The sequence below is a fragment of the Rhopalosiphum maidis genome, chromosome 1, assembly GCF_003676215.2.
Source record: "Rhopalosiphum maidis isolate BTI-1 chromosome 1, ASM367621v3, whole genome shotgun sequence".
Taxonomy (NCBI): Eukaryota; Metazoa; Arthropoda; class Insecta; order Hemiptera; family Aphididae; genus Rhopalosiphum; species Rhopalosiphum maidis.
In genome coordinates this window covers 33272249-33298711 of record NC_040877.1, presented here as the reverse complement: position 1 = coordinate 33298711, position 26463 = coordinate 33272249, and the positions used below count along the sequence as shown (strand labels likewise).

General features: G+C 27.1%; 2 protein-coding genes across 2 annotated transcripts in view; one reads left to right on the top strand and one right to left on the bottom strand.

Moving 5' to 3' along the window:
- Positions 1–20929, bottom strand: part of LOC113553679 (rho guanine nucleotide exchange factor 17) — a 67988-nt gene extending 47059 nt beyond the window's left edge. Inside the window, exons 1-3 of the mRNA XM_026957146.1 lie at positions 20487–20929; positions 6921–7827; positions 156–1959 (exon numbers count right to left, since the gene is read on the bottom strand). Of these exons, the coding sequence (XP_026812947.1) occupies positions 156–1959; positions 6921–7048 (1932 nt within the window). The 5' untranslated portion in view covers positions 7049–7827; positions 20487–20929. The remainder of the gene's footprint in view (positions 1–155; positions 1960–6920; positions 7828–20486) is intronic.
- On the top strand, positions 16513–19293 carry LOC113560718 (ciliogenesis-associated TTC17-interacting protein-like). The gene is made up of 6 exons (XM_026966768.1): positions 16513–16621; positions 16792–17032; positions 17118–17259; positions 18327–18449; positions 18784–19083; positions 19141–19293. Exons 1-6 carry the CDS (start codon positions 16513–16515, stop codon positions 19291–19293), a joined length of 1068 nt encoding a protein of 355 aa, XP_026822569.1.
- Positions 20930–26463: the final 5534 nt, after the last annotated feature.

The window sequence follows — 26463 nt, the reverse complement described above, 5'->3', positions numbered from 1 at the left end:
ATAGTATAAAATAATTATTTATCATACAATATAAGTATAAGTCCTATATATAATAGAAATACTATATTGATCAAATTATTATGTATTATAATAATAATTTATAAATAAAATTAGGTTTTATATTTTGGTAATAGGTAAAGTATAATTAAATTTACCTTTAATGGATTTGTCAAAGGTCCTCCATACACTTGTTCCGAGCTTCCTTTCAATAATTGTGCTAATAGCTGAGGACTGGGTTCAGGCGTTTTTTTCACTCTTGAACATCCTTCCAGTTGACTTGGACTAGATGTTGTTCTTTGATGACAAACCACTGTTTCATTAATACCGTGTTTCTTTCCGGCCGTAACTGACAATGGTATATTTGCACTAGTTTTTCTTTTAGGTGAGGATCTAAGTCTTAACCGGTCCGATGGTTGGTCGGGCGAAGTGTAGCTTCTTTTCAACTGACAATCGTCCGTTGATCGGATTTGCTTAGGATATTCATCTAGGAACTTCAAAGCGTCTTGCTTCTTACCATTCACTTCTGGTTTTTTTTTTTCATTCACAATCATTTCCAAGTAGGGACCACGGAGTGGTCTTTTTGAATAAGGCACTGGTGGACCGGAATTTTTTTCGGAATCAGAGTTGTCATTGCACGGAGATGATGTACACTCTCTTGTCGGTGATAAAGTTTGACTGTGGTTACCTTGGTCACTTTCACCTTCAGAAAACGAATCTGCTTTTGACAACAAATATTGGCGGTAATTTACCTTTGGCGATGAACATATTTTGTCTTCGTCTTTTTCTTCAGAACTCTGGGCAGATAATTTAGGTCGTAGTAGGGGTAGTTCTGTGAGGGACGACCATTGAGGCATTTGTGGAAATTCTGGACTTTGTGGTTCTTCTTTTGGTGAATCAACAGGTGTGCTAGTAGTACTATCTTCGGTGTTTTGAACAGTGCCGTCAGTTTCAGATTTCCACTCTGATAAAAATGTTTCTTCAGCAATTTGATCAGGAGATTCTTTAACTGATATTTCTAACGACTCTTCAATTATCGCGACGTCTGACTGACCCAAATGATCTGAAGACTTGAACAATTTATTTTTTCGTCTAGGGGGCGTAGGTATGTCTATTTCATCGTGGTCTTGAGAATAAGCTCTCACAGGTTCCGATGAATGGGCTTTACGAGAAAGGGTGACAGGATTTGGTGTGCTCTTTTTCCGTCCATCAGACCTTATATATTTACCATCGGATGGTGAATAATACACTTGAGAAAATGATGCACTTCTAAACGGAATAGACCGTTGGTAATAGGAACCGACTATAGTTCTAGATTCAGGTTTTCGTATCCCATCTTCGAACTTATCTAACGATTCCTCACCACTTAAATTTGCTGTCGATGTGGCTGTACTACCCATCAGATTTTCATCCTTGGAATCTAACGCTGGTGTCTCGCAAGCCGGTGGCTGCTTCAACTTATCCGTCAGCTTTCTCAGCCGGTCAGATTTGTCAGTAGTTCTTGGTGTCACGTTTTGTTTGGATTTTTTATTTTGGGTGCCACCTCTACCGTTGCGACCACCGAAACGAAACCTTTGGAACCGGTCCAGATTAGTAGCTTCTTGTTCTTGAAAAGGTAGATTTTTTGAATCGTCACAAATCTTAGCGACTAACGGAACACGATCAACAGTTAACTTCCCGAAACAACCGGACGACGATTTTTGAACGCGGTTAGACCAATCCAATGAGCTACGGTATACTGGCGCCTGTATTCGGGGCAGACAAGTAGCGCCAGTAGTGTGTCTATTATTAGAGCCGGTCGGAAGAGGGATTCGGGATGTTACTCCGCAGCAGCACGACGATTCCTTAACATCAGTGTCTAGTTGGTAGTCGCCATTAGATGGAGCCACGGTGACATCATTTTTGGAAGAAATTGGACCAAAACGAACCCGAACGGAACCAATACTAAAATATTGAGGTTGCCTGAAAAATAATCGATAAATTAATACATTTTTATCGATATATATTAATATATAAAAGCAATAATTCATTAATATTAAAATCTAAAATAGTAAAATGTTTAATAGATTTTGTGTTGTTATAAAAATAGATATTATGCTTTACACAATTGCTTTAGTGTAATTTTTTTAAATTATGTTTGTTATTATAATAAATATATAGTAATTTTTAATAATATATAAATATATATATATATATAAACCTAAGCTATATATATATAAATATATAATATTATATTTTTAATACACAAAATAATGATTATGTTAATTTGTATTAAATTTATATTTAATATTATATACTAATGTGAGTGTTGTTTCATATAATTATACAAAAATAGAAATCAATTTTGATATTGAAAAAGTGAAAAACTTGTCTTTATTTTATGAAAAACCATACTAAACTTTTAAAATAAGAATAACAAACAAATAGAAATTTTCAAAACTACGTAAATATTTTAATTTATTGATTAAAAATAAATGCACTGATGAGACTATAACTTAAATGCTTTCAGGTAACATTTAATATTTGTCATTCAATTATAATCCATTTAAATATTCTAATAATTTATATATTTCCAAACTTAATGTATATGTTCATTAATTTACAACCGTTTAAAATGTTTGAGAATTCATTCGCTAGTAAAAAATATACTACTTACCAATGTAGATACTCGTATTTACGTTTGAAATTATAAGTATAATATAAACAAATCAAATAAGTCACAATATTGAGTATACTATGATAATTGTATTACATATTATGCATTTTTATATGTATAAAATATATAACTTATCAAATATAAATTTTATATTTTAGTAATAAAATAAATCGATATTATTGAATTTCTGACAAAAAACTAACAAATTTGTTTCAAAACCAACCGATGCATAGAACTTCCTCTAATATGTATGTATGGAATAATAATGATAAGAATTTATATTATTTCTATATTTCTCCCAATTATATAGGTACACGCATATATAATAGTAAAAACATATTAGTAACAATATTAACACTAGTCGCGTACATTTTTAAGTACTATATTTAATTAAAACTAACTAAGAAATTGCCTTTTAAATTGAAATATTTGCTTATAAAGCTAATTACCAATCATTACATCATGACAAACTTGTTTACCTGTTATAAATTTAACTATAAAAGCGTGTTTAAAATAATATGTTATAACTTATAATTGTCTACTAGAATATAAAATTCAGAATTGATTTTAATAATCAATCGTAAATAACATACATTATAAATAAGTCAAAAAGTATTTAACGATACAATTAATTATAAATGAAAATAATATTTAACCATTTACCCAAAGAATATATTAATAATACTATACTTCCAAAAAATAAAAACCATAAAAAATATCTTACCGAGCAAACAAAACAAACTTATTATATAATTTTTGAATAGTTGTGTCAAATAGTTCTGAAAATTAATGGTGTCATGGATTTTACTTAAATACAAAATGTCAAGCAAAATGATTAACATTGTCATCACCACGCGCGTATGGGAACTGATGACATATTAGTTTTGTAAAATGATTCAAAAGCAAAATTCTTATAATGTATATACTTGTTAAATTAGCATAACTACATGTTAATTTAATATATATGTAACCTAATATCAATAAAAAATATTTTGTGAAAAAACCTTTTCAGTAAGATAAGTATACTGTATCTTTTAATAATATGATATTATATATAATATATTATGTAGATAGATATTTATTAATATTATCTATATCTATAAACTGTTGCAACTGTGTAATCAGTTTATTCATAAATATATTAATCATACTATTCAAAGGAGTATAAATTTGTTAAAATGTATCATTAGGAAATTCAGTACGCATTCAGTATACTAATATGTCTTAAAACGCTTAAATTGTATAACAAACTTAATAGAATAACTATTTGTTATGATGCAATGATAAACAAATTAACCAGACATATAATGCTAATAAATAATTCAATTAATAATGAAATAATAAATAATAAATATTAATAAACAAATAATACAATAAATAAATTGTAATACAAAATATTGTCGGTTGTAACATGTATTCGAGAAAATTGTGAAAAAAAAAATAATAATTTCGCTTTTTAGGTATATAATTACGTATGATATTACAACCAATCGATTTTATTAATGATTCTCTATTTACTCCAATTAAAATATTTTTAATTAATATTCAGTTAAATATTTATATATGCATTGTTATGAGCGTGTCATACCGGTCTGTAAACTTGGAAAGCCTTTATAATAAATCTTTAACTTCATAACTATTTCTTTTATTACGAATTAATTTTGCAATAAACAAATTCTAACAATCAACCCAACGTAAGGAAAATGTTTTTTTTGAATTTCTTGTTACAAAAAAAATAAAAATAAATGCGTATACACAAATATATTATATAAACCTGTTTTTTGTCACTTGTAGGTGTTACTTCTCAACACAAGATAGTGAAATATTTTAATAAAAAAAAACAAAAGCAATAATGAAAAATAACATTAAAGCATTTAAGAAATTATAACTTATTGATGTTTTTCAATATTTTTATACGGTTTTTAGATTAATTACAAATGAAATTTTCAAATCAAAATTTAGATAAAATAATAATATATATATAAACTTATAAAAGTAGTGAAAACTAATATTAAATTACTCGTTAAACTGCAACTACTCGAAATAATATATAACCGGAACAGTTATAAATTTATTATATTTAAATGTAGCATACCAAATAATTTTCTTAGTAGAAGTATTTCTAATTTTTTCAATATATTATTTCTGTCGTACCAACTATTGTTGACAATAAATGTCATTAGGTGCTATTAAATATGATATTAATGAATATTTTTAACAAAAATATTTATTTGATTAAAAATTAAATATATTTAAATAAATTATTAAATTATAAAATTTTTATAATAAACTAATAATAATAATAATTATATTATTATAAGATTAAATTAAAAAATAACTAACAACGATGTTTTATATTAATATAAATAATTAAGTTAGTATTAAAGTTAATATACTTGCCAATATTTAACTAAATAAGTAAATTTAATTAAAACTTAAAAATAATAATAATTGTATGATAAAAGTTAAACATTTTTTTTCTTCTAAAGAGCTATTGATGAACATTTTACATTTTATATTAATATCATGATTTATACTTAATATTGTCTAATGTAAAAATATACCCACAAAAAAGAATCTTTCAGGTATTTTTTATTCTAAACTTGTGTCAAAATAATATAAGGTATAAAATATAAATCCACGGGGGTTTAATAATTTACTACATGTATTATACATTAAACGAGGATTAGTCGAAGTAAGAAAAAAAAAGAATATTCAGGGCTTCGCCCAGGGTTTAATAGTAAACTGAGGTTGAGAGTTTAATCTTGACATATTAATACCAATTTATCCTCATTGATAAATAAATGAGTTTGAATAATTCCTCACCGGTTTTTTGACGAATTTCACAAGTTTGACAAGTTGTTGCACATTATATGAAAAGTTAAGAATGATAAAATAAATTTAGTTTTTTAAGAACAAAACAATTTACTTATACTGAGTTATACATGAATAGAAAATATACACATGATTGATGGGTAGAACAATTAAATCATAAGTTTTAACTGTAAATAATTTAATTCACTAAGAAACTGTTTCACTCTTGCACTCATAATCTAAAATAACAAGATTGTTAAACAATGCATTAAGTACTACATTTTTTTAAATTGAATATACTATTTTATTCCTAGTTCGGCTGATAAAAAAATATATTAATCGTAGAAGAATTAGTTTGTCAGTGATAAAAAACAAAATTATGCATACCGACACTTAATATAATCAATATATTTTATATACAGGGAGTCTACTTGTGCACCTAAATAGATACCTGGTACTTGCATGTTATATAGTATAATATACCTACTCCTCTTCATCACCACTTTAGTAAATTTGAAAACTTATATTTTATAAATTTTAATATTTAATACAAATTAGAAATTCAACTATTGAAAAATGTACCTATAAAATTTGGTTACCTTAAATTTTGATACATATTTTAATTTAAAGTAAACTAAGAAATACCATAAAATATAATAATTTTGGCTCCCTATAATATAGTTATAACTTTCGAAATATTCTTCAAAAAAAAATAATTAAATACAAAAATAAATCACTGACGTAAAGAAACAAGATGTGACACACTGTAAGTAGAAACATTTAAATAATGATTATATATTTAAAATAGTTGGTAGGTATGACTAATAAAAATCAATTGTTGTTATTTAATAAAAAAAAATGTAGTTTTGCAATTGACTGATATAAAACCTTATATGTACCAATTAAACATTCAATTTGATTTAATCAAATTTAAATAATGTAATAACAGTAATTACACAGTTTATGGTTACTATAAACTATAATTAGTAATCACATATACATCTGTATCAATATTGATACATTTTTTTTTAGTTTGCTTAAATGCATGTTATTATTTGTTTATTTAGTCGATATTCGATCATTAATAAATAAATAATATTAACATAAATAAATTATTTATACAGTTAATACAGTTAATTTTAAGTTGAACGAATTAATGTGAACAGTTAACAAAAAATGTGAAATAACTATACCCTGACAGTAAAAAAATACAACCATAAGTGAAAATGTACGTCGCAAGTGTAATATGAAGTTTTTCGGAGGAAAATAACTCCAAGCCTATATTATTATCAATAATTCAAAAAGGATCGAAATGGCTATAAAAAACCACTATGATCTCTATGCATACGTTATCGATCACCACGTGTCGTGATATCTGAATCAGACTAACGAATGAATTATCTTGTTACGTGAGATTATTCTTATGACGTACTATCCGACGACGGACACTCACCTGATCCATGTGGTAGGTCGGGCAATGACGGCGGCGGCGTGAGGTGCACCGTAAGCGGCGGCCGTTCCGCCGCCCCCGCCGCCGTAATCGGCGTTGTTGAGCAACGAAGTCTTACTGTTGTGCGTCATGACGGTTTCGGCGACGCGGCGGTGTCCGAATGACAATCCGGCAGTTGTTGCGTACCGATTAGGTGATTATGATTATAATGATGATAATTTATTATAATTATTAAATGTAGTGTAAAAACGAGAAAAAAAACCAAATAAGTATTACGACATGCTTATTGTAACAACGACGAGTTATATAAATATATATATATATAGATAGGGAGCTTTTGTAACGCGGTATAGTTACTTGGCACGTTAATCAATAATATAATATGATAAGAAATGTAAATTATTGTCGTAATCGCGAATACAGTGTCGGTTGGACCGTCGTCGGTGGACGGACACGGATGTGGCGGGAAAGTTGGGAGACCAGGGGGGGGTGGAAAATCGTACTGTCGACAAGCCCCGAGAACAGTGGCTCACATTTGAAACTCGTGAATTTTTTTATGCGATTTACATTTTATAATTCATATTTACGATACACTTTTGACGCAGGTTTTCCCCTCGTGCGCACGTTCCGCGTCCGCCGTACCACCGACGACTCGATGGCTCCGCGACGCGATTTAATTTACACTCCGTATACACAACGGCTGTGGCTAATATGCCACTCGTTCGCTTGCGTCCCACCACAACCGTCGACGCCGCCGAAACGACTTAGCTGTCCGTTGGTGATTTTATATTTAGAACGTGGTTTTCAAAACGCATCGGACCCCGCGGCCACCGCCGCTGGACCGACAGACGCCGCCTCCGCCACCGGCTGCATCGAAGAGCGGTGCATTCCTTACGAAGGGCAAATTCCTCTGGAACAAAAAAATAAAAATATAAGAAATAAAAAAAACGAAACTGTGTACAATTTAGAGCGTAGGAACATTTCTGCTGAGGCTATGCAAAAAAGGTAGAAGAGGAAAAAGAGGAGAAGGAATTTTGAATTGTAATTTTGAAAACTGTCCCAACAATATACACCGATTAATACCTATAGAAGATTATTCACAAAATATTTTCAATACTAAATTAAAATAATTGATTGGTTTTTATATAATAATGATATTGTCAAATGTATATAGTAATGTAACACCTATTATGACTTACAATAGCATACCTACTAAGTTATATTTGTAGCTAAAATAACATATTTTATCTACGATAAACAAACAATATTTAAAAAAAAATATTTTTTGGTGCACATAAAAATTAAAAATACTAAATCATAATATAATAAATAGGTAATGTCTCATAATATTTTTTTTCATAGAAATTTCCGACCGCTTACTATACATAATCTTGCAGTTATCAGAACTTAATAATGTATATTATATGTGTACATTGTACGGTCTTCCAAATTTCGTGTGACAAAAATGGTGGGGACTATGTTAGTTCTTACGGAATCCTCGCCATTTTTGTCACACACAATTTGGTATACGTATAATAAAAACACGTACACACATAAATTTACATAATATATTAAGTTTTAATAGCTACAAGATTATCTTTAATAGATAGTTACACAGTTTGGAAGAATCTGAAGGTATATATGTAATATATTAAACTAAAATAAGGTTATATTATGTAAATTCATCGTTAAATTAAATAAATATATAATCCAAGAATCTTTTTAATAAATAAAAATAATAATAACCAATCAATTTTGATAATTGTATACAGTATTAAAATTTAAAAGTATGGGGATCGTAGATGATTTAAATATATACCTAAAATGTATGTCATAAAATATTGATTAAAAAATGACAGATAAAGAGAAAAATTAACTATATTCAATTTTTAAAGAACACTTTCAAATGAACACCTTCGGTTTTTTAATAAATATTAAAGTTTATGTAGACAAGAACAAATAGTCAAAACAAATTAATGTCTAAAAATGAATGTTATTAACTACATTATACAAAACATTAGTAAAATTAGTTTCATCTCAGATAACAGCTTTAAAATAATAAGGAATTAAAACAAATGTGTTGATAATTAATATGAAACATGGCCTTGTTTTTTTACATTTTTTTTAGCTTTTATGCGTATAGACGTATAATATAGTTATTGTGATTTAATACATTACGTTTATTGTTTTAGTTGTACATTTTAATTAATAACTTTTAAATTTATGATATGTGAATGATATAATAATATAATATTTTGGATATTTACATAAACATGAACTAATTAAAATATGAAATAATTTAAATTAATTAAGTAATAATTCTAATTAATTTAAATTATAATTTTTTAATCTATCTTAATTCATAAATACATAGAGCAGGTATACAATCAAAATATTATTCTAATATTACATTCAATTCATTATTATTATAACTATATTAGGTCATTTAAAATCTATATTAATAAAATATACTATTGTTTCTTTTTATCCTTAAATTATCCAATACAATTATTATAATACACAGCATCCAAATGTGGAAGGAATTGATAGAGGACGGAGGTAATAACTCTCACTTAAACTTTGATTATAGTAACAAAAACTATGGTTTTCATAGAACTATATGTTATAGATACATAAAAGTAATTATATTAACCCCTAAATAGTAATCATTTCCTAAATTTCCTTCTGTTTGATTGTTAATCTAAAAAACTAATTTAAAAACAAAAATTAGCGGGAAGAGACTTTGGCACTGGTGTATAGCATTTATATCTAAAATCTAAATTCTGTATAATATCATGTTTATTACCTTACCAACAATATAACTATAAAATATACAAATATATTTATTTATATAAATATAAATCGTATTTTTTCAAAGTTGTAACACCAATTTGTTAATTTGTGGTATTAAGTAATATTCAGGTGATAGGAAAAACATTTTTAAACAACGTTTTTACTTCACTTACCTATTGACCGGATAAAAAAATAAAAATGATATGTCTGAAATTATAAATGTATAAAGGGATGATTTTATTTTCTTAATATTCAATTCAATATATATTAAATAAAGTAAATTCAATTTTGATATTATTTTATCAAGATTAAAACAGAAAGTCGTAATATTTTACTACAAGAACAATACTTACATAATACAATCATGAAATGCTACGAAATGCAATTTGTAATTTGAATCACTAGAAGAATCTGTAGTCTTTTGTTATGAAATTACATTAATTATTATTCTATACGTAAATAATATTTATTATTAACTACCTACTACAAAAATATATGTACACCCATGGGCATTATTTAAAAGTTAAAACCATTATTTTTGATTCTGAATGGAGTAAAGACGCTATAGGTTCCAAAATATTGTCAAATCCATTTTTTTTTTATTATAAAAAAGACTCATTATAACCACGTTAGAAGTGATAACAAGAAACAATATATTAAAACTGAATACGTTGCATTAACAAAGTAAAACCGAGCTTTAAATATAGTAAAAAAATCAACAAATCAAATGTGTGTGTCTGCAATTTGTAAAAATAATGATAAGTATAATATAATATATAGTCTATCAGAAAAACATGACAAACACAAATTAAAACAAGTTAAACGTACGAAAAAATTATGAAAATTGTATGAACAATAAATAAATTAAGATTACCTATATGTTATACTTATGTAATATGTTGTATCTGTATGTGATGTAATGAAAGTTATTTTTTTTCAAGTATTTATGTACACTCTATATATTAAATCTGAACATCAAATAATAATAACAATTATTATAATAAAAAAAAAATGTATTTTAAATCAATTGTATATTAAATATTTTATTATATTTATACAAAATAAACAATATACTAATACTATTATAATTTATTACTACAAGTATTTAACATAAATATTTTTGATATTTTAAAAACCACAAAATATATTTTGTTTGTAGAATAGAAAATGTAAACAGTAAAATAGACTGTTAAAATACTGTTTCTATATGCTATATACCCTTATACGTCGGGTCAAGCTATCTGTCGAGTATTTAGTAAAAACGTACCTAAAAAATACAAAAGTATGAATATTGTATAAGCGGGCAAAAAAAAAAATAACCCTAGGCAGTTAATCGAAAGAATTTTTAATTTACGACAACGAATGTAAAAATAAAATTTTGATATTTGTAACTTCACACAAGCCTTAACTATATTATCATCAGCTACAGTAGCTACACTAACTATAGTTTATGAATGAAATTTTCAAATTTTCCAATGTTTTCACTCAGTATACATATTTACATGTCACATGTATTAATGCATATCTCTCGAACAAATTGCATAAAAAAAGTATATAAATAGAAGCTAAAATAATATTTGTAAACATATATATTATTTTAGCTTCTATTCGAAATATTCAGTTAAACCTGATATTAATTTAAAAATAAAAGATATAAATATGCCATTAACCAAGCTTTTAAGTTTTAACCAACCAAAAATTTGGGATTTGCAATACTGTAGTTGTTTTAAAATTATATTATTGAACTTTTTTCCAAAATAACTTTTTTGATTAAACATATTAATTTGCTTACTAACTAAATAAAAAGTACGTTAAAATGCATATCCTATACAACGGAAAAGATGAATTTTACAAAATATTCAAATAAAACATTTTGAGTCCAAACCCGGGGACTTAAAAGTAAATGTTTCAAAAATTCACAAAGCATAATATATCTATCAATTATGAATAATTATAATACAAAAATATTAATAGTAAGTAACTATACTACTAAATTTGATCAAGTTTTAAAATATTCAAAATTGTATACTTGAATATAAAAAAATGTCAAAATTATTATTTATATTGTTACACGATATCAAGTAACAAAAATTGATTAAAAAAAAAGTTACTATTCAATGAGATAGCAATTTGTCACAAAAAATTATAAAGGCATATATTTCCTCAAAAATTCATCCTTGTACACTTATTATACGTTTATGTGCAGAGTAATTTTTTTAAACATGGTCAGTACTCCGTTAAGAATTTATTAAAATTATATTTTTATGAAATTTTCAAGTATATACTTAGTCAATAAATCATATTTTTAAATATGTTTTTACAGATTTTGAAGATTTATCAGTCATGCGATCATTTTATCAAGGTTTTATTTAGATTTTACAAACGGCAAAGTGAGTGATATACGTCTGATGTTACGCTCCAGTGCCCCACCCTCAGCATATCCTCAGAAAAACAGTGATGTTGCCTAAAAGTGTTTAAAACTAGCAAATATAAGTAGATTATATTGAATAGGTGTTATTAGGTTAATTAGGTTAATATTGTAATTATATTTTATATTGACTACATTTAAACTTTAATGTCTTATACATTAAACGATGTATTTTTGTTTACCTACTCAATGGTTGAATTGGACACTATAGCACAACCATACTGGAATTATGTCCAATAAAAAATTAATATTGTAAATGATTCTACGTTAAATTTAAAAAATATATTTATATTTTTTAAATGTTTTAAATGTTGACTGAAATATATACATAAGATAAGGACACTATATCAAATGTACTCGAGTTTTCTAGTGGCATAAAAAAAATCCGAAATATACATATAGTCCTGTCATATGTACAAAGAAAACTGACAAAAATATTGAAACAATTTTCAAAATTAACAACAAGCTATGAATGATTTACTATTATAGTAAACATTAAAAAAAGTTGTCTGAATAATTTTTCAAAACTTATAGAAATGACAATGCGTATATTTTGAAAAAACATACAATTGCTTATAATACTCTCGGATTAAGACACTTTTGGTACTCGATGCTCTCCGCTTGGTGCATCCAGATACGGATTCAGAGCAAAGATCTGAGGGGCCAACAATTGTTACAATACAAATATAATTACAATATAATATACTTTATTCTTAATTTAAAAATGTTACCATAATAGTAATGGTAATAATTGTAACAAATGAACTATTGATTATTTAATAATATACACAGCGACAATGTGAAAAGACGTAATATATCGGAATCTGAAGAATTATAAAAAAAATTGCAGAAATAATTTATCTAGGGGGACTGAGCTCCTGAGTTATCCCTGGATCCGTCGCTGAGTGCATCTAGAGTCATATTAAGAGAATTGTGTACTTCAATTGTGTATTACTAAAAAGGATTTTTTTTATATTTTTATTGTTTTCTAATAAATATAATCAATAATTTTTATGTTGCATTTACAGCAATACATTTATAGGTACCGAATTGGTAGTATGATATGTTTCCAACTGTATAAATATTGGCTACTAACTAGTATACTGTATGTACGATGATTCACCAATTTATAAATATTAGAGAAGAGAGGGATATTACAAAGAATTTTAAAAGCCAATAAATTGTATGTAAATATTGCTCTCAAGAACTATCATGAAAAAAAATTGTAAAAATTATATTTTATGAAGCTGTATTTGTTTTACTAATATAATTTTGTAAATTAAAATATAAGTAGTTCATAAATATTTATTTGAAAAAATTATATTATTATGAATTATGTGAATGGAGATAGGATTGAGGGTAAAACTTACCGGGGTCTGTAAGCTTTTCACAATGTGTGTACCATCAAAAATATTGGTCAATAGTTGCAACTATATTCACCAGATTGTCCAGATTTAACACTTTATAACTTTTATTTATATTTTCAAAAGTGAAAGTTACGTTGAAGATATTCCATATTAAGTTCGTATAAGAAGTGAAAATAAAAGCGGGGCGAATTAAATTAAATTAACTTGACATTCAATATGATATGAAATAATGCAGGCTTAAAAAAAAAAATACCCACCGATATTTTGATATTTGATGTGGAGTATGTAAAATGGGATCATAATGTAATTGTAAAGTTATAAAAATTAACTATACATTTTACTGAAATCCCCGTTTTAAATAACCAAACTTCATATATATATATATATATAGGTATAGAATTTTATAAACTAGTTAGTCATTTCGCGGAAATGCCATAGCTCTGCACAACAATTTACGTACTTTCCAACGGTGATGGTGTGTAAAAACGAGTTGAACATTTTCCTTTTTACCAATATTTCTCGAATAAAAATAATTGTTAACATGATTTTTTTTAAACGAAAACCACAGACAATATAGCATTTTTTTCATTCGTCAATCTTAATGGAATCATTGAAAATGAAGCGGAACATCGAATGAGGAAAAAATGGTTAGAGACCACTCCCGTTTTACCCCTAACCAACAAAAATATCTCAATTACCTGCTCACGAATAATGTTAATAATATGGATAGTGGTATAAATTCATATACATTTACTCGCGCACTAGCAACCATGGTAATTTCCACCATTAATGAATTAAATCGGGTTCACAACTACCTCGTTTGTGGTGACGTATCTAATGCCATGTTTATATGCAGCAATTAATGCGCATTAGCTCAATGCGCATAAGGGAGCGAGGTTATATGCATCTAAAAAAATATCAAGATTAGATGTTGAATAAAATTAAAAGTTGAAGCGAATGGTTTTTAGTCCATGCTTTATACATTGGATTCCATGACCAAAATAATTATATTTATATTTTATAATTCGAAATTTTAAAATTCCCGCTAAAATATTAATTCGCATTAAAGCGTTTACAAATCCTTCTTAATCCCAAAGTAAGAGTTAACTCGATTTGACGAATCGAATTAAGTAATAAATGCTCATCAGTTTAATACGAATTAAAAATGCGTTTTTAACTCTCGGACTAACTCAATGCGCATTAATTGTTGCATATAAACGTGGTATAATAGTTGAGCACGGCCTAACCTAGAAGTTTCCGAGTAGATCATATAGTAGGTAAGTTAATAAAACCATGATTACAACACCCAATCAGAATACGATAAATAGCTTATGATACACGGCATAGAAGTGAACCCGACTTTAGAAATTAGAAAACGTATATTCGTGGCGTACGCATCTACCCCCCACCCCAAACGTATTCCAATCACTATCATAAAGATCTATTCAGAGCTTAGAATCAATACATCAATTATAACTTAAATGAAGTAATATTCTCTAAAATATATTTTCTTAAACGTTAATTAAAATTATGTAAAACTAATAGTAGATTATAACAATTTGCAAATGTAAATATACAATAACATATTTTTAAATACCTACATGACATGTTACTATGCTATCACTATGCTTTATGACCAAAATGTCATTTATGCTAAACAATTTTGTATATATATGTTATACATATAACCTAACTTAACCTAACCTACATATATGGTGTAACTGTTAACATTTCAAATAGTTTCTCATCGTTTTTCATCGTTTTTTTTTTTTTTTTTGAAATTCAATACTGTTGATTACAATGCGATATGCCAACTAGTATTTAGTATTTAAAATCACATTAGTAGAAAGCAGAGCTTCGTACAGTTTTCTTGTGGGTTTCGTATTACATGACATTTTTGAGTATAAGTATATACAAAGTACCTACAACGATGACAGAGGTTTTAAAATAATATAATTATATAGATATACTAAATTATCATACGGACATTAATCACGAGATTTTATGTACTTTATTATTTAAAAACAACTTAGTGAATCTAATAATAAAAAAATATATTAACTAAATAGATAATTATAAGCAACTTTAATGTAATACTACTAATAATTAATGAAGCTGAAGCTTATTAGCCTAATACCAAAAAAAAATAATAAAAATAAATTTATTAGGTGAAACTGTATACGGTCTGTATAATAGTGAAATGCATAGGAGGGTTGATAAAATACCTACCAGTATTGTAGAAATGATAAATACACTAAATGTTATTTATTAAAGAAAGCACCGGTTAATAATATTTAGTATATATTTAGTCACGACTGTTATACTTTAATGAAATAATATGATCAAATACAGACAACTTGTTTGTTAAATGTTTTGTCTCTTGAAAAATTGCCAATAAAACGAATGGAGACATTTAACAGCAAATCGCACTTAACAAACAATAAAAATAATTAAATAATGTTCATTAGTCGTCTCACTAGATATTATTTTTAAACTCAAAAAAATAAATAAATATAAATTGGGTTATTTCTGTATGGAAACAGACATTCTAAACAACAATCCGTAATTAAAGTTATCAATCGTGTATTATTTAAATTAGAATTTTCTTAAGCTTAACGTCTAAGTTATCCAAAGAATCCAACTTATATTATCAACAAAACCAAAGTAAATTAACCAATGAAATAAAGTATGTTAAATTTTTCAAAAGGTGTTTTGTTCATCAATATCAATATGTAAAATGTGTTATAGCAATTGATTGGAAATAACGTAAGATATTCATTAATTACCTTAATTGAAATTTTGAATATATTTTAATATCAAAAAAAAATGTTGTTACATATCTAAAATAAAACATAGAGACCATTTTAAAAATCAACAAGATTTATTTAATTTTTTAAATAACTTGCAAATACTGTATTTTTAAATTGTATATTTTTACCTATTATTGTTTAATGATTTTGAAAAATTATATTATACTTGAAAAAATTATTGAAACGTCCTTCTAAACATGAATATTTATACAATTTATGCAAACGATTTGGTAAACTATGCAAAAAAAGATGAACAAATTTTAAATTTAAAAAATTCAAATACAGAGGATAATTATTCGTTAATCGGTAGGTACCTGTCTACCTTTTATAAAATTTTAATTTTAATACAAAATAAAATTAATTTATTATTTTTCAAGAATAATATAATGACCTATATTTAAAAAAACAACATATACAATCATTGATATAAATTAATAAAAAATAATAGTAACCAATCAAAGACTATTTTGTTTTAGACGAAGAGAATATATCAAAAATATGTTTTAATGAAACATTAACTATATTGAATGAAAAAAACGAAGAAGTAGGTGAATTTGTTGGTAAAATACGGAAGAGTAATTCAAATACTAATCCTGCAACTTTAATGATACATTTAAATTCTACTAATATTTCTGAACATGGTAGAGAAATTGGATTGAGTGTAATAACTACCACTACGGCAAATTTTCTTTCTTACGAAGAAAAATGGTCACAATGGTATTGTATGATTATTTTTGAACCGAGTAATGAACTATATAAATTATGATTTCAAATAATTTATGTAAATATTTAACGACCATAGGTACTCTGAGGAATCTGAAATAACACGTAAAACAGTTTTAATTTCGAATAAAAACAATGATGGACGGGTACAAATTTACACGGATTTAAATAATGGTGAATTAATTGATCAAACCAAAAACATAAATTTAACGAAAAATAAAGTAAGGTTACAATTAATATGAAATAATTAATAACTAACTTTAACTTTAGATAATTATTATTTAAACATGTAACTTATATAATGTATTTTTATGTTTTAAAATAAAATGTTCTTAGTTTAAAGATCGAAATATAGTTTATAATTTTATATTAATATTATATGATGTATACATTACATCAAACTAATTTCCTACATTTCCTACACCTATAATATATCGTTGTTAAAGAATTTTAATTAATTTAAACACTTAAATAATATTTGTATTGTACACTTCACAGATTCGCTATGGTAATATGCTTTCCCCTTTAGGTATAACAATATAACGTATTTTTTTAATATTAGCATTTATTTTTTTAAGTTTTATTTTTGTAAGATAAGATACGGAAATGTTTAACAACAATAATTCTGTTCAACGGTAGTGTTATATATTATGATAACGTAAATACTAATTTATTCTAGCCTCTGGGGAAGGATATTTATTCAAAGTGTCGTGAGGTTGAAGTCCCTTACATCCACCATTAGTCTCAATCCAAAGTTTGAATACTTTTGCAGTATATATGTTTTATACATGCAAAATTAATTGATGCAAAATAATAATGTAATAATAATAATACTGTAATGTATGTATGTATGTATTTATATAAATATATTCTTTTAAAAAAATACTTGAATATAACAATATGAATTTTTTTTTTAAACGTATAAATAGTAAAATCAATCTTAAATATATTTTGACATAAAAATTATTCCTAAAATAAGCAATTAAAACCTTTCCAAACGGTTAATCTATCAATTATGAACAATTAAAATTTACAAATATGAGTACTGAATAGTAGAGGTAACCACTACAAATTAGCTTAATTTCGTTTTTTCCTTGCATATAATAAATATTAAAACAAGATTCGAGTAATTTAAATTAAATATTATTACAATAATAACTCCCGAGATAAAAAAAAAAACAACACAATAATAAGATAGGTATAGTAAATAGACAATATAGTTTAACGTAAGAAACCCGTACATACAAAAAAAAATGTTAACTTGATACACAAAAAAATATAGTTACAGAATTTGTTAACCGAAGGAATGAACTATGCTTTCCTCCGATATCTTGCAATAACAGGATTTGAGGGTACTATTAAGAATAAAACAGCTGTAACTATCAATGGAACATTATGTAAAACAATATACGTATGTATAATACACATAAATACATAATATATGTACATATATATCTGTACATTTGTACACTATTTATACAATCTTCTATACTGCTGTTATCTAATTGGTTCACGAACCTCTAAAGCCTGTAAAATTTAAAAGTTAAACGTGTATATTTAGTTATCTTACGGTCAACAAAGTGGGTATCAACTCGATCAGTTAGCGAAATTCACAAGTTTAGACGGGAACCAATTCAACTTACTTCAATAACAAACCCTTTTAATACAGTGACCAATTCGGCTACAGTTAATTATAGAGTATAAATAAATATTAATTATAATTCAATAGTTCATACTTTTTATAGGAATGTTCAATAAAAGACAACTACAAAATTAATAAAGTGTCAATACCAGTGGTAACTATAAAAAGGGTTATACAAATAAAAAAATCTTTTAAAACTTCAATTGTACATATGACGACTATCTTAACTCGTTTGGGTTATATATTGCAACATTCATGGGGTAAAAAGATTGACAAGAAACTAGTGATCAATAAGTCGATGCGAATCACAAAAGATGGTTTTGTTCATAATGACACGATGTTGCACCTAAAAAATAACTGGGAACAAGATATTCGTTTCAAATCTTTGTACTTAGATAAAGTTGTAAGTAACCAATTCTTAAAAATATGATTTTATTTAATTTATTGATTATAATTTTAGTCAGAAATGAATATAAAGTACAACACTTATATAAAAAACCACGGGGATGTGAAAGACATGATCATTGATTACATAAAAGCTTTATTATTAGCCAAGCCAGATAATGTGTTACAGTTTTCAGTCGATTACTTTAAACAGTTTAAACAGTTCTAAAGAATTTTTAATACTGAATTAATTTTTTTGTATAAAATTATGACTATACAATTTAAATCGAGTAACCATATTGGTCATTATTACTCATGTATAATAATAATATTATAAACCTACAATCAACTAAATTAATTAATTGTACATACATAATTTAACATCAAGACATTGAACATTCGTTAATCAATAATTCCTTTTTCAGTTTAAAATGTTAAATGTATAATAATATCACACATCGTAAAACTCTTAAAATTGAGAAAACTATGGATTCACATTATCGCTGACTTTTTTCAGTACCTAGGAAGGAGGTTACTTGATAACTTTTCAAACACTAGTCGTAAAACCAGACAAATTTCTTAAAAAGTTTTACATTGATAATTAATTATTTAAAAATAGATACTGGATAATTGATATTAATTGACTTGAATTGTTATTCTAACATATTTACAATAGAAAATGAGGAATAAAAAATAATATAAATTTTGGAACATCTTATAAATAATATCAATTGAACACCTAAAGCAACTAAAAAAACTGTCTATTTCTAATTACTAAACTACTGCAAATTCCAAAAAATATGTTAAGTTACTTAATTTAACAATACCACATAATAGGAATGAGCCGACAATTAACATATTTCTATATATCATAGTAATAATAACAGGTAAATACGACGGGAATCTGCTAAAAAAGCCACATAATACATTGTATCAATATTACAACTATAATATTATAAGGTTTGTGTATATATATAGAATAGACACAATATGTTTAAATAATATTTACATAGAATATTATGACCCTAATCAGATATAAATACCCAACTGAATTTGAAAATGTAGGTTCGTCAATATGGTATTATCTATGCTTTAAGATTCCTCGATGCTTTCAAATCGATTGTTTGAGGACCCGGGGAGCAGATACATATTAATATGGAAATATCCGGATTTATAGGATTTGTTGTGCTGTTCTCGCAAAAAAAAAGTGAATTACCTTTTACCTATAATAAACTATAATATTGGCGAAAAAACTTTAAAGAACCAGTAAATACGAAATATCGTTTACGACGCACTTACCACATAATATTGTTTTTAATTTATTATCACGCGTGTCGTCGCGATGGAAACGGGAAGCGCGCAGACGCTTAGACGCGAGATAATAAAAACCGACGAATACGAAAAATAAATAAATAAACAAACCTGTGCTATAATATGAAAATAATATATAGTGTCTTGGCCGTTGCGCCTACACCGCGTCGTTGGTCCCAGTTGAGCCGACAAGATTGGCAAAAAATCGGAAGTCCGGTACGAATGTACCTGCGATGCTGTACGACGATATTATAATATGATTATGATTAAAATACTCGCGCATATATATTGTTATCATCACAACACCGAACAACGCGATAATGTAATAATAGTTACGATAACACCGTACGATGCGGTCCGGGTCGAGCGGAAAACCGGTGGGACGTGACAATATTCGGTAGACGTAAAATTATAATAATAATAACAGCGATGGACTCGCGAACGGGCAGAGTTTTATCAATTTTTCGAAAGATTCAGTATATTATATTATTATTATACGGTACGTCGGTGTATACACGGAGACACGCGCGAACCGGCGCACTCGTCTAAGACGCGACTGTCGCGCCGTGTACGTGTACGCGTGTGTCCACAAAAGAGCGAGCGAGAGAGTTGCAGACGTCCGCGTATACGGCGGAGAGAGGAAAACACAAACTCCCAGTGTTGTGTTGCGTACGCGCGCACGCACTAACGCCACACGCTGTCCGGGGCCAAAGACGTCGTCGTGTTGTTGCCTCCACCGGTTATGATACGACGACGACGTCGTCACCCGCTCCGTATACCACCACCGCCACCGTCGACGCCACTACGGACCCGTTTTTTTTTCTTTCAGACGTTCTCAAACGTACTCTTATAACAACACTACCATTGTACGTCGTTAATATCGTAGCGGACTGCAATGTTGTTGTACGTACACGTGTTTCGAATGTTCCGATGTAACATCGTGGGTGCGAGTGCTGTGCCCGCAGAGGTGGGTCAGGTTCATACGGTACCGCGCGTAGTCGACATAGGCAGACGAGATATTATAATAAAATCTTCTAAAGGAGAGTGACCTGTAGCTGTCTTGACATTAGATAGATACCGTATATATAGCTGTACAGTGGTAGATATTGTTTGCAGCAGACGCGATTTTTTAGTCGTAAGACGTCATGTTACTCGAGTAACCCGAAAACGGATTTCACAAATTTAAATTATTATAATAAATGTTGGCCATAAATCGTGATCACTGAATTTTATAAATTACATCGTGTATACAATATAATTAATTATCGAGTAGTTTTTGTTTAAAGACGTGAAACAAATTGTTTCAAACAATATGTGGTTTTGAGTTGCTTATAAATCTTTTGATCTTGACAAACATTTTCCCACACGTCTCCGACAACACTTTACTTTCAACTGTACAGATTTGGTCTACTATTATACCTATTCTACACCACAAAATATAACTGTAGGTATATTATACTTATTTAAATTTAAGTCTTTTGACAAATATGTCCTGCAGCTACAATTAACAATATCTGAAAAATTTGAGTAGGTAGGATTTGTTGAAATGCTTTTAAAAAATTCAGCAAACTTCTCCGTGCCTTGGTTCTGAGCAGATTTAATTTATATACATATACTTATATACTCATATAGATAATATATATATATGTATTTATGGAGCAGTCTTTATTTTGTGTTGAACATAATACAATAATAAATAATAATCAATAATATTAATCATATCCATCAATCCATCATCTCTTAGTTGACGAGAAGATAATTTGAGTACCTAAATTATTCTAATTTAAATTTATATTACCCGAACTGTGAAGATAATGCAACATTTCGTACAAAATGCTTTTTTTCACGCAAGTCGAGACGAAACGAATTATTTTCATTATCTAGAAAATCTCGATAGACCACGCAAAATTTGTACTAGCTTAGTATAAATATTAAATAAATAAATAGTATAATATTATAAACAAGATGGGTATAAAATTAATTACAACATATTATTCATGTGTGTTAATTTATTTTCTGTATTGTATATATACAGTATGTCACTATACATAGTACCATTAATTATAAATACTAATATTGTTTATAATCAATGATAGTACGTATCAAATCATAATAAAAAAGTATTATATATGTTTTATATAATTAAATCCCAATAAAAAAGTAAGCAAAACAAAAAACTACACCGCATATTATAATTAAGAAGTTAATGCTCCCAAGTAGCCTAGTCCCTTACATCTTCAAACTTATTGACGGTGTTGAAAACATCTATCTAGCAAGAGACAACCAGGCGCAGATTTATAAATCTGAAATGAAGTAAAGGGGGAACATTTTTTCAGAAAATAATCTAATTATAATTTTAGTAGATACTTACATAAAAGAATAAAGATAAAAATGTATAACAATATTAACTATTATAAGAACTATTTATTATATGAATAAATACATAGCATATGACATTTCCAAAAGAGCTTGTAGTACATTTTCAAATATTTACGAACGAGCAAAAATTTTTCTATAAACCTAGGTACCTATATAGAAATACAACTAAAAATAATTAAAAATATCAAATTTCTATACTTAAATAATTTTAAAAATCATACCATATTTGAAAAATTATAAAATAAACATTTTTGTGAGCATTTAAAGTATACCCGGTTATTCGTTTTAGAACAACAACAAACCAACAAAAATTGCTTAAGGAAAAATAGATATTCTATGGATGAATTTACATTGTTGTAAAAATATGAACTTCTAAAGCTCATAAACGCTATTAATTTGTCTTTGCAATAGAAATTCTATTCTAATATAAGTTACAAAATGTATAGAGAATCTTTTATTAAATTGTCAAATTTAATCTTAGGTATGAACCTAAACTTTAAATGCCTCTAAAAATGTTTTTTGATTTATGCTCAACTTTTGTTTTTATTCTTATAAATAATAACTTTTAAGGAACCATGTATTATATTTTCATGAGATTTGATCGAAAAAAAATTTTTAATTTACATTAAATAAAATATATTTTATGTATAAAAAATGTAATGATGTGCGCTCATATCATGATTGTAATAATTTTATAGAAGTTTAAATATAATAAATTATTAAAGGCCGAGTTCCCGCACGCGGATAATAATAACGGTTAATTTCAATAAAAATCTTTTACCAGTGATGAAAGGGATGATTTACATTACGAGGTCACACAGAAACTCCATATGTGTCTAACTGTCTGTGACAATAAAACACAAGACATGTGACTTTTCTCGTGTGCCAATAGAGACATGGGATGGCCCAGTGTCCAGCGAGAGTCTCTACAACCAAGGATAAAGCTAGATCTTTGGAAACGCGAAGACCTTTGATGGGGCTGCCTACGACTCTGGCTGACTTGACAAATCAACTCTCTCACCAGTACACGCGCACCAGTCCTTCTAATAACATCTCTTGACACCGCATCCGACGAGCGATAACTAGGCCTGTTTTTTGGAATAGGTAAGTCAGTGTTGTTGTTTTTTATTTGAATTAACGTGCCCATTTAATTTATTTGTGTCACTTCACAATTTCACCACATCACTACATTATATATATATATATATCGGCGAACCAGGTAAGGTGCGTGATTATAATTATTACTATATTATAATTTAGACGTATATTTTACATAGTATATACGGTGTACGTACTTGATTAGATTCTTGAGTACACGACCTCGAGAGCCCTACGACAATAAGGAAGAAGGTAATTGCGTAAGAATTGATACTTATTAATATATAGTACCTAAGTGGTTTTGTTCTCCAGCACTTCTAAGTGTAGGGAAAGATGAAGGCTCACCACAGACTTGGAAACCCTAAAGGCTTGTGATCTTTTACTTATTATATTTTAGTTATATTATAAAATTAACTTATATTAAAGATATTTTATATCTACCCAGTACCCTATATTTCTTATTTTTATGTTATTAGTTAATTACAAAAATTTAAATTGATAATATAGTCACTTGTTGATAACTTCGAGGTTTTAAACTTTTAACAGTTATTTGTTTTTTAATATTCTAATAAAATAAAAATAATAAACTTTGTCCAAAAACTAAATTTGACTAAAGATTTACATTTTTACTTAATTTTTCTGTTTTTTGTTATTTTAAAAAGTACTGGACAATTTTATACTTCCGAGTACCAACTAGATGACATTTTCTACCAGAAAATATCATTCCCAAAGTTCTAAATTAGCATATTTTTACTTTTCCAAAAATTGATGACCAACAAAAAAAAAAACACATCATTGCAAATCACCCCACTCTAAATCTAAAAATGTATTAGCTTAAAAAATTATGGATTTGAAAAAATGTACGGTCATCATTATCAATTTGTTATAGATACCAAGATACCACACTCAATATTAAAAATCGAAATATTTTGTCAGTTACAAAAGCGTCTTTAGACAAAACACACATTATCATAAAAACTATAAATTTAACAAACCTAAATAAGTTGACACAATAATATTTTATTACCATGGAACATAATTACAGTTATCAGCATTTCCTAAGTTCCTTATTATTTTCTTTAAACTAGCTACCTACAGCCTACATTACTACACATTATAGTTGATTTCACAAAAAGTGGAAAGCACTAAGACAGAAATTTACGTCCCTTAACATGTTTGTAAACAGTAGTTTTCATCGTATAAAATTTTACTACGGTGAGAGCAATTTTTTCAGTTTTCAGTTCAAGAAATATGAAAACTACTATTTACAGACACGACAAATAGTGAAATTAATTCAAGGGCAGTTATGAAAGTTTTGAACTATATCAATCTTGTATACAAGGGGGTTTGAGAGTTCACCTCCCCCCCCCCAAATTAAATCCCAAATACGTGCTTGAACTATATTAAAATGATAAGATACTACACACAGAATTACACAACGCACGTACATTCTTAGAAAATTACCTATATTAAACCCCTTTTAACGGTTGGTACCAATTATATTTTAATAAAATATAACTAGTAACTACCTATAATACTTAATTTAAAAAAATATATTTATTTAAAAACTACTACATTAATTCGGAACATAATTTTGTTTTCATTGTAACTCATCTTAATGGGAAAAGTAATTGCTATATTGGTCATCATGGGATCGCCTATCCGCCCTATCCCATTATATCCACCATCACTGTAACTGAAACATTTTCAATAAAATATTGATTTTAATTAACTTTCTAAAAAAATAAAAAACAAGAACTTTTTAAGTCAAAAGTCAAAAGTCAGAAATTACCTCTTTTTACCTTTTTCCGACGTGTAAAATTAGCCCCTACGTCAACTAAATCACTTTTAATAAATGGTTTATTGAAATAAACTACAGTCTCAAACTTCCAATAAACCATTAATTATTTATAATTAATTAAATGCATTTAATTTTGATAACGCATTTAACTACAAATACTACTGGACCTGTTCCAATTTTTATTTATTTTTGTACCATTATAAAGTTTAATAATTTTTTTATATTTTTATATATAATAATTTATTTTTTTCACTTCTTAAAATATACATATTTGCTTGCGGGCATCCCTAGACTCCTTGTCATTTTATTTTATTATATAAAAGATCTTGAATTTATATGTATTATTTATACTTAAGCTTTCAACATTTGACTGACACCTCTGGGCTCTAATCATATTTTATGTTTTCATTTTGTATATTTAATCTTTTTGGTTTGTTATTTAACGTAGAGAAAAAGTCTGTTTCCTCTATTGCACACTTCAATAGTTAATTTAAATAGTTTGTTTTATTGTTTGAAATGCAATTATACTTGTGAATACCTATAGGATCCCCTTTTAATATTAAAGCTCTTTAAAAAATGTATAAGAAAATATATAAATCTATAAAAAAAAATGCATTTTTATAGTTTTTCCATTAACATTCATTAAGTAACATCTAAATAATCATTCTATAATGAAATTAATAGTTATTCATTTAAGGGATTTAGTCATTTAAATACCAGGATAGATTAGAATTAGAAGTCATTACACTGCTTCTATTAAAACATAATCATACATTTTTTTTTACTTTTTAAAATGCATTTGTTTACGGT

Coding starts and splice junctions, on each gene's coding strand:
- LOC113560718 (XM_026966768.1), top strand. CDS start 16,513: ATGAATATTTATACAATTTATGCAAACGATTTGGTAAACTATGCAAAA. Junction 18,450..18,783: donor CATTATGTAAAACAATATAC/GTATGTATAATA, acceptor TACTTTTTATAG/GAATGTTCAATAAAAGACAA. Junction 19,084..19,140: donor CTTTGTACTTAGATAAAGTT/GTAAGTAACCAA, acceptor TTATAATTTTAG/TCAGAAATGAATATAAAGTA.